Source organism: Rutilus rutilus (genome assembly GCF_951802725.1).
Source record: "Rutilus rutilus genome assembly, chromosome: 1".
NCBI classification, from domain to species: Eukaryota; Metazoa; Chordata; class Actinopteri; order Cypriniformes; family Leuciscidae; genus Rutilus; species Rutilus rutilus.
In genome coordinates, this window is record NC_140209.1 from 36,883,231 (window position 1) to 36,893,058 (window position 9,828).

Sequence of the window (9,828 nt, forward strand, 5' to 3'; positions counted from 1 at the left end):
GCCACCATTGTTGCCAAGTGCAGGTACCACCGATAACTCGAAACGTAAATAAGAGTCATAACCTGTCGATTTATTCCTTATTTGGTCGCCCTTGCGCACCTGTAAACCACGCCCACTTTCTTATCATGCGCCGTCTGACGTGAATAAAACCAACAGAATCTGTGCAACTGTATCAGGAAGAGACTGCAGACTTCGCTTGACTTACAATGATTGACCTGCCGTCTCTGTCTGTGACCTGGACTCTGGTGGTTCTGGTCATAACTCTCCTGTTTATGTAAGTATTTCAGAAAATGTCAATGCACCCATTTTTATAAGCCTTATTCTGTGCTAGGGAATGTAGGGATGTAGGGAATCGTACATCTTCATTCAGATTTACTGAATATAAGGTGTTTTGGTCATTGTGTTTAGTTGCATCTATTTATCCCAAAATAGGTGACGTTGTTTACAAGCAGTAGGAGTCATTAACTTTAACTTTATTTTATATTGCTTATTAAAAACCTGTAAAAGATAAACATGTTTGTAGTGCATTTTCAACGTGTTTATTGCTACGTTTATTGCTACGTCATAGTAATGGTGCGTTCAACCTTTGCTAAATTTAACCATATTTTACTAGTACAAATAAGTAAAATACAAATTTTTAAAACGACACACAAGCACAAATTAACCGTGGTTTTGCTACACTAACTAACCATAGTTGGTACTTTAGATTTTGGTAAATTGTTGTTGTGAACTTGTGACCCTTGATTGTTTATGTTATTTGTTGCTGCCCTCTTGGCCAGGTCACTTGTAGATTTTTAATCTCAATGAATTTGGATCTGGTTAAATAAAGAAATGAAAGTTTAACTATGGTATTTGGAGTAAAACTGTGGTTAAACAAAGGGCAATCAATCCGCCAAGAAAGGGTTACTACACCTTTACTGTAAAAAACATGGTTAATCTCAGAAATATTGTATTTACAAAGTCGTATTTATGAGTGGGAAACTCAGAACTGTCTAAACCCAGAGTTTTTATTTTATTAAATTTTTTATTGCATGTCAGGTGGACACAATTGATGCAGCAATAGTACTGTACAATTATGATAGAATATGGAAAGATTAATCAGAATCAGAAAGAGCTTTATTGCCATGTGTACTTGAGTGCACACACAAGGACTTTTTCTTTGTAGGTACTGAAGCTTTCAGTGCACTCACACAAATACAAAAAGAAACTGTAAGAATAAATTATAAAAAGTATAAAGGCACTGTAAGGTTTAGTCATCGTAAATATATTTACAAATTATGAACGTATACAGTATTTTGAATGATATGAATAAATATCAACTGAATTTACAAAGATACTAATCTAGCAGTGGCGTATTGCACTTACAGGCATGTGCCTTGGGAGACATTTAACTGTTTTAAGAGGGAAATCAAGCGTAGCATCAGTTCTGGTTAGTCAAGCTTGCATCAGCTGACTCTCAGCTAATCCGCGTCTACCTATAGGAATAAAACACCTATCACAGCATCCATAAATAAGCTCCTTCAACAGCTATCGCATTTCTCAGGAGCTAATTACCCTCTTCCATCCCCAGCTCCTCCTCTCTCCAGTCAGGATTTGGCATTCTGATTTCCCTTTGAATCAGACTAAATTCTCGAATTATGTTGTACTTTGAAATATTGAATTAATGATAGTACAGTAGTACAGGTCCCAGAGGGTGGGCAGGGGAGCACCAATAATCCTCTCAGCAGTCTGGACCGTCCACTGTAACCTTCTGATGTCTGACTTTGTTGTTGAATTTGGTAGCAGTTATAAAAGTGCATAGAACAGACTCAAAGACGGCTGAGTAGAACTGTGTCAGCAGCTCCTGGTTGAACTTCCTCAGCTGGCGATGTCTTGTACTTGATGTTCCTCAGGCCTGTCAAGGCTGACACTGACACCTGACTTGCGGAAGACCACTCCAACTCCTACCGATCACGTACTGCGTCTGTCTGTAGTAGACGTTAGGAATTCTCTATCCTGAGTTAACCAACGGAAAGCTGCAGGGCCTGACAACATACCTGGCAGGGTGCTCAGAGAATGTGCTGATCAGCTTGCGGATGTCCTCACGGACCTCTTCAATATTTCCCTGAGCCAGACAGTTGTTCCTGTGTGTTTCAAGACAGCTACCATCATCCCTGTGCCAAAGAAATCATCTGTGTCCTGTCTGAATGACTACCGGCCTGTTGCACTTACACCTATCATCATGAAGTGCTTTGAGACGCTAGTCATGAAACGCATAAAGATCAGTCTTCCCACCACACTGGACCCATTTCAGTACACATATCGTCCCAACCGTTCAATAGAGGATGCCATATCTGCTACCATACATCTGTCTCTGACTCATCTAGATAAAAAAGGTGGTAATAATAATAATAATTTGTTACATTTATATAGCGCTTTTCTGGGTACTCAAAGCGCTTTACATGGAAGGGGGAATCTCCTCAACCACCACCAATGTGCAGCATCCACTTGGATGATGCGACGACAGCCATATTGCGCCAGAACGCCCACCACACATCAGCTTACTGGTGGAGAGGAGACAGGGTGATGAAGCCAGTCAGTAAATAGGGATGATTAGGAGGCCATGATGGACAGAGGCCAATGGACAAATTTGGCCAGGATGCCGGGGTTACACCCCTACTCTTTTTCGAAGGACATCCTGGGATTTTTAATGACCACAGAGAGTCAGGACTTCAGGTTAACGTCTCATCCGAAGGACCGTGCTTTTTAATAGTATAGTGTCCCCGTCACTATACTGGGGCATTAGGACCCACACAGACCACAGGGTGAGCACCCCCTACTGGCCTCACTAACACCTCTTCCATATCATCCCAACCGTTCAACAGAGGACGCCATATCTGCTACCATACATCTGTCTCTGACTCATCTAGATAAAAAAGGTAATTATGTAAGGATGCTGTTCATAGATTTTAGTTCAGCATTCAACGCAAACATTCCACAACAAAGCTGAGTCTATTGATTTTAAACACCTCCTTCTGCAACTGGATCCCGGACTTTTTGACCGTGAGACCCCAGTCTGTCAAGATCGGCAACTCCACCTCTTGCACCATCACACTGAACACCGGTGCTGTCCTCTGCTGTTCACCCTGCTGACCCATGACTGTGCTGCTAAGTTTACTTCTAATCACATCATCAAGTTTGCTGACGATACTACAGTTGTGGGCCTCATCAGCAATAACGATGAGTCAGCATATAGGGAGGAGGTGTACCAGCTTATGGTGTAGAGACAATCTCTTAGTAACATCTCTTAATGTTGATAAGACTAAAGAGATGATTGTCGACTTCAGGAGAACCCAAGCGGACCACTCACCACTGCACATCACTGGAACAAATGTGGAAAGATTCAAAAGCTCCAAGTTTCTTGGTGTGCACATGTCAGAGGACCTCTCCTGGACTCTTAACACCACCTGCCTAGTCAAGAAGGCCTAGCAGCGTGTCCATTTTCTGCGGAGGCTGAGGAGAGCCAAACTTCCTTTTCCCATTCTCACCTCCTTCTATAGAGGGATGATAGAGAGCGTCCTGACCAGCTGTCTCACTGTGCGGTAAGGGAACTGCACAGCTTCCGACAGCAAGACTCTACAGCTGATTGTGAGGACAGTGGAAAAGATCATCGGGATCTCTTTACCCACTATAGATGCTTCATTCAACAACCGCTGAATCCGCGGAGCCATTCGTATTGAGGACGACACCTCTCATCCCTTTCATGGATTGTTCAGCCTTCTGCCATCTGGCAGAATAGGAGTATAGGAGCATCCATGCCACCACCAGCAGACTTCGTAACAGTTTTTTCCCTGAGGCAGTCAGATTACTCAACACCTGGCTGCCTCCCAATACTCATCTGGGTTAGCTGAACACCTAACCCAGTAAACATTCATATCATTATACACACACTAACCCAGTAAGACTCAGTACTACTGCAAACTGCACTTACATAACGTAGCTGCATCAGTCACTTTACTAGTAGCCTATTGCTGCAATACTTGTGCTGCTATGCCATAAAATAATCATAGTCCATGTTTACAATTTATAGTTATATTCAGTGTATCTATTATTTTATATATGTGTGGTATGTATATGTGTGTGTGTGTGTGTGTGTGTGTGTGTGTGTGTGTGTGTGTGTGTGTGTGTGTGTGTGTGTGTGTGTGTGTGTGTGTGTGTGTGTGTGTGTGTGTGTGTGTGTGTGTGTGTGTGTGTGGAACATTTAGCACGGAACATTTAGCAAGACTACATAAGTGCAAATACACAATAAACAAAAAAATGAAAATGTTTAATATATATATAAAACATTTTCATTTTTTGTTTATTGTGTATTTGCACTTATGTAGTCTTGCTAAATGTTCCTAGGTGCACCATGGTCCTTATCGTTCCATTGTATACATGTTATATAGAGGAATGACAATAAATATGCACTTGACTTGACACACGCCTGTTGGGTAAACTGTTTTTCAGCTTTAATTAATTTTACAGCACCTTCATAAATTAAATAAAAAGCAAAAACACTGCATTGTGCATTCTTTATTCATCATTTTGTAGAAGTAGACTTAAGAAGTCTTGCTGAATCTTTTGTAGAAAAGGTAGATCACCATCTTGCTCCAATCAAAATATTTTGAACTCATCTGATGTCGTTATTTATTGACTTACCAACTCGTAATTACAAAATTCTAAAAAATGCACCATAAACCCACTTGAATGTTGTGATTTTTACAGAGTTGCATTTTTGTTTAGTTTTCATCATAAATATTTGGTACTTTATTTATTGAAAAGTGTCTTAATGTCTTCTACTGAAAATTACATATAAATGTGTAATTGAAATTTCATGCAGTGATAACTCGGATGATTTTATACAGTTCTAGAACAACACATTAATTGAGAGACTGAATGGAGTGTGTACTTCATCATACAACAGAAATCTAAATGTGATTAAAAGGGTGATAACCATAAAAAAAAAATGCTTCCTTCCTGTCCCAGTTTGAGGGTTAAAAAAAAGTCTTGTCACCTTAATCTATATCTGTTTTTAATGTGTCTCATCTTAGTTCGTATTTGTTTGTAGTTTGATATCTCTGTAATTTATCACACTGTAGTTATGGCGTTTGGCCACATGGATTTTTCAAAAAACTGGGAATTCCAGGACCAAGACCTTGGCCTTTCGTTGGCACACTTCTCTCATACAGTAAAGTAAGTAATTCATTATGTAACTGTTTTAGAATAATGTAGGAAGGTGTAATTATGTTAGAGCTTTTTGTTTTTGCTTTTTAATCTCTCATTGAATAATTATCTAAATGCAAATGTGTTTTAGGGTTTGTGCAATTTTGATATGGAGTGTGCTAAGAAGTATGGAAAAGTTTGGGGGTGAGTCTCAGTTATACATTTACTGTGTTAACATCAAATTGATAATACTTATACTATTAATTCATATTTATATATATATTATTTGTCATTCCAGCTATATATACATCAATACAGCGGGATGAAATGAAATTTTACTCTATGGATGACATTTATTCAAATTTGAATATAAATGAAGAAACTACAAACTAGAAACAACGTCATCTATTATTTTATTTGCTAGGATCACTGTGAATGCAAACTTAATATATTCCTTTCATTGCTCAGGATTTATGATGGAAGACTCCCAATACTGATGGTCACTGACCTGGAAATTATCAAAACAGTTATGGTGAAAGAATGTTATTCTATATTCACTAACAGAAGGGTAAGCTCACAAACACCGTTTTGTACAACGAAAGTGTTATTATGGCAGTTCAGATCCAGTAAAGGTCATAATTCTGTACAGATTAGAAAAACGGACCTGGCTGGCCCCTTCGGTGACGGCATAATTATGGTTCGAGATGAGCAATGGAAGAGAATCCGCAGTTCCCTCTCCCCGTATTTCACAAGTGGACGACTGAAGGAGGTATAGAACAGGCTCATAATATGAGCTGTATCATATATTGGAGTCTAGTCCCAGTATTTTTACAGAACAGTAAAAACAATTAGTCGTCTAGAGATTAAAATAGAAATGAGGCAAAGCCAAATTCATTTTATTATATTCTTGTTGCTCTTATAACATTTGCGTAACTAACACTTATTTTTAAATCTGTTTCAGATGTTTCCCATAGCTGTGACACATGCTGATCGTTTTATTAAAAATATGCAAAAGCGAGACCCCGAGCAGCCAGTGAAAATAAAAGAGTATGTTACATCTGTCTTTAAAGTGCATAACTTTAAAACATAAAGAGCATTCACTGTCAATCATGAACTTAACCAAAGCATTTACAGCAAAACTTCTACTAAATGATTATCATTAGAATATTTCGTTCTAGTTGTTTTGTGTGTCAATGAAAACCACATGCAATGATGTGTAAATGATCTCTTTAATTAAAAAAACTACTTTATTTTTATTCCAGAGCTGTCGCTCCATACAGTTTGGATGTCGTCGCCAGCTCCTCCTTTAGCGTTGACATCGACTCCATAAACAACGCAGATGATCCTTTCGTTACGAACATCAAGAAGTTTGTCCAGTTTAATGTCTTCAATCCTCTCTTTCTGCTAATACGTATGTCGTTGTTTATATAATAATCATTGAAATTGAAAAGAGACACAAATAATGAATTCATTTTCTCATTTCAGTTATGTTTCCCTCTTTTGCAATTCTTTTGAGAAAATTGGGAATAACTCTTTTATCGAGGTCGTCTATGGATTTTTTCTACAGTGCCCTTAGAAAGATTAAGGAAGAGCGCAAGGAATCAGATGTATGTCAGTATTTCACTTTTCAACACTCAACACCTTAAAAAATAAAGGTTCCATAAATAGGATGTTTTCGTAGTGATGCCATAGAAGAACCATTTCAAGTTCCCCAAAGAACCTTTCAGTGAACAGTTCTTAAAAGAACCTTTTTTTCTTAACTTGAAGAACATTGGTAAAGGTTCTTTATGGAACCATAGAGTACAATAAATAACCTTTATTTTTAAGAGTAGTCACTCTCACTGTTGTTTAGATCTGGCAGTGATGGTGATGTCACTGTTTTTAATCAGGGTCGGGTAGATTTTCTCAAGCTCATGATCCAGAGTCAAATATCTGATGATCAAGCTAAGGACACCACAAGTGGCCAACCAGTAAAAGGTTTGAGAGACGGTACAGATTTTACACATTTAAATGCACATGAACTTGTTTTCGAATATGCTGTTTTGTGAATTCGACAGGACTAACAGACCATGAGATTCTCTCCCAGTCCCTCGTTTTCATCCTTGGAGGTTATGAGACTACAAGCACCACTCTCACTTTCCTCCTCTATAATCTTACGACTAATCCAGACTGCCTGGAAAAGCTGGTTGGGGAGATCGACACAAACTTCCCTCCTGATGTGAGCGCACCGGCTTCTGCTCTGTTCACAGGTTTTTTGTAAAGAATCTGAAGCACATTTAGAGTTGAACCATATGCATTGGACATATCTTGTTTTGTTTTATTCTTCAGTCTCCCATCACATACGATGCATTGATGAAAATGGATTACTTGGAAATGGCCATCAACGAATCAATGCGTCTCCTTCCCACTGTCCCACGCTTAGAGAGGTCCTGTAAGGAGACCGTGGAGATCAATGGGGTGACGATACCAAAAGACACTCTGGTTGGAATTCCTACATATGTTTTATGTCGTGACCCGCAGCTCTGGGATTCTCCTGATGAGTTCAGGCCGGAGAGGTGATGTGATTCTGATGTGAACATTTCTTTCACTGCCACAATTTTTCTCACTTCAGTTTTTCTCACATAATGGATCTTATAGCATGTGATTTATGCGGTTTACTGAACCACATGCCATATTTAAGCTAGAATTGCTTAACTGAAAGTCTCTCAAATGCAGGTTCAGCCCAGAGAGTAAATCAGAGGTTAACCAGTACGCTTTCATGCCTTTTGGACTCGGGCCTCGAAATTGCATTGGAATGAGATTTGCCCTAATGATCATGAAACTTCTTGTTGTGAAGCTTCTTCAGAACTATACTGTGGAAACATGTAAAGAGACACAGGTTGGTACATTGACTGTCATTATTTAGAGTTTGTATACAGTATGTCAGACAGTCTATGCTTTTCTTCTTGAATTAATGAATCTTTTTCTCACTCTTTTTTTTTTTCCAGATCCCTCTAGAGATGAATGTTGTTTTTCAGCCGAAGGTTCCCGTCACACTGAAGTTCATACCAAGATCTCACAAGGAAAAAGACATATTATCATAACATCAGAATTATTTTACCACATAAAATGTGCCCATGAGAGTAATACTTCCTGTGAAAATGGGCATTTTGCTGTTCATTGCACCCAGAAAGCCCATAATACTGAATCCAGTGTCTTCCAATTTCAGTTGGAAATGAAGACTGAACAGGAAGAGATTGTTTGTTTTCTTGCCACTTACAGCCTTAATTGAGCGCCCATGCCCTGGAAAACCACAAGTATAAAACCGAACCTTTTTTCAGCATTGGCAGTTATTTTGCATACATTTACTTACACTAACCATAATCTATTCATATTGATGCTCTTTTTTAGATATCTGGCTACTTTTAACATTTTAATTAAGACTAACACACTATTTAAATTTACTGTGTTATAAAAATGAAATTGATTTAATTCGATCTAATAGGACTCTCCTCAAAGGGTTTTTATATCCACTTAATCAAATAAAAGAATGAATATATATTTTGTTAGATAATACACATAATGTTTTAGCTGCTGTTGCATCCCTGAATATTTTCAGTTGACCTCGGCACTGAATGTGATATAACCAGTGGTAATTCCAATTTACATTAAAGCCTTCTTCCTCATTTCATCTTTACAAATGTTCTTGTCTTTCTGTGACATGTGAGAAGTTGCATGTGCAACATTGGGTAAACTAAAATGCTTTTCAGCGTTGTTGGGACAATATTATAGGGTCAAGACCTTTGTTGCAAAACCATGGTTTCATTTTTGCGAAATCTGGTAGCTTTTTTCTTTCCCACTTCCTGCTGACTCATCTTCCAACAAACTGAATTTTTTGTTTTGACCTAGAAATTCTTTAAACCATTGCCTGATCTTAATCAAAACATTAAAGAATCAAATAAAATGACAAAGACAGGAAAATAATATTGTTAAAGGTTTTGGTAAACTAATTCAGAAGGCCAGGCAGGCCAAGTTTATAAAGTCCTTGTAGGATTTTGAAAACAGTACATCAGTTTATTACACAGCTCTCTGGAATTCTTGATTCTTACAGGTAAATGTATACCCTGATATGGGTGTGTGTGTGTGTGTGTGTGTGTGTGTGTGTGTGTGTGTGTGTGTGTGTGTGTATGTGTATGTGTATATATATATATATATAGGCCTATTATAACCCAGCTGTTGATTTACCCATATGTAGTCAGTAAGATATTTGATCAAGTTCATAAAAGGATAAAATTATCAAGAGATCAAAGATTAAATGTCTGCATTCAATGATTGGAACACAGTTAAGTACAGTACAGTAAGTACAGAAAAGTTTATGAACATGAAGAAATAAGACATTAAAAAATTAGATGAATTGTAAACTACATTGTTGATTCATATTAATGGGTTGTATTAGATGTTGGCCATTGACATTTTATTTAATCACTTAAAAATCATAAATTCCTCAACATTTTAATGGCATGCAACATTTTTTTTTTTTTTTTTAGCTTTATTTTGTGGTTAGAGTACAACTGTCGATGCACTAGTGAAGACAGACACCTTGTGTTGGCAAGTGAAACTGCGCAGTTTTAACCTTCTTTACTATTCTCACCATAGACTGGTTCT

The 9,828-nt window shown here is 37.9% G+C and overlaps 1 protein-coding gene across 1 annotated transcript; it reads left to right on the top strand.

The window, feature by feature from the left end:
• The first annotated feature begins 148 nt into the window (after nucleotides 1-148).
• On the top strand, nucleotides 149-8,496 carry LOC311293345 (cytochrome P450 3A40-like). Its single transcript, XM_084413552.1, has 13 exons — nucleotides 149-274; nucleotides 5,121-5,214; nucleotides 5,336-5,388; nucleotides 5,653-5,752; nucleotides 5,834-5,953; nucleotides 6,146-6,231; nucleotides 6,447-6,595; nucleotides 6,670-6,791; nucleotides 7,074-7,161; nucleotides 7,242-7,402; nucleotides 7,513-7,739; nucleotides 7,900-8,062; nucleotides 8,172-8,496. Exons 1-13 carry the CDS (start codon nucleotides 207-209, stop codon nucleotides 8,265-8,267), a joined length of 1,527 nt encoding a protein of 508 aa, XP_084269678.1. The 5' UTR covers nucleotides 149-206; the 3' UTR covers nucleotides 8,268-8,496.
• Nucleotides 8,497-9,828: the final 1,332 nt, after the last annotated feature.

Excerpts from the sequence above, each read along its gene's own strand:
- LOC311293345 (XM_084413552.1), top strand. The coding sequence starts at position 207 with ATGATTGACCTGCCGTCTCTGTCTGTGACCTGGACTCTGGTGGTTCTG. Across the intron at positions 5,954-6,145 it reads CAAGTGGACGACTGAAGGAG|ATGTTTCCCATAGCTGTGAC; the intron begins GTATAGAACAGG and ends AATCTGTTTCAG. Across the intron at positions 7,740-7,899 it reads GATGAGTTCAGGCCGGAGAG|GTTCAGCCCAGAGAGTAAAT; the intron begins GTGATGTGATTC and ends TCTCAAATGCAG.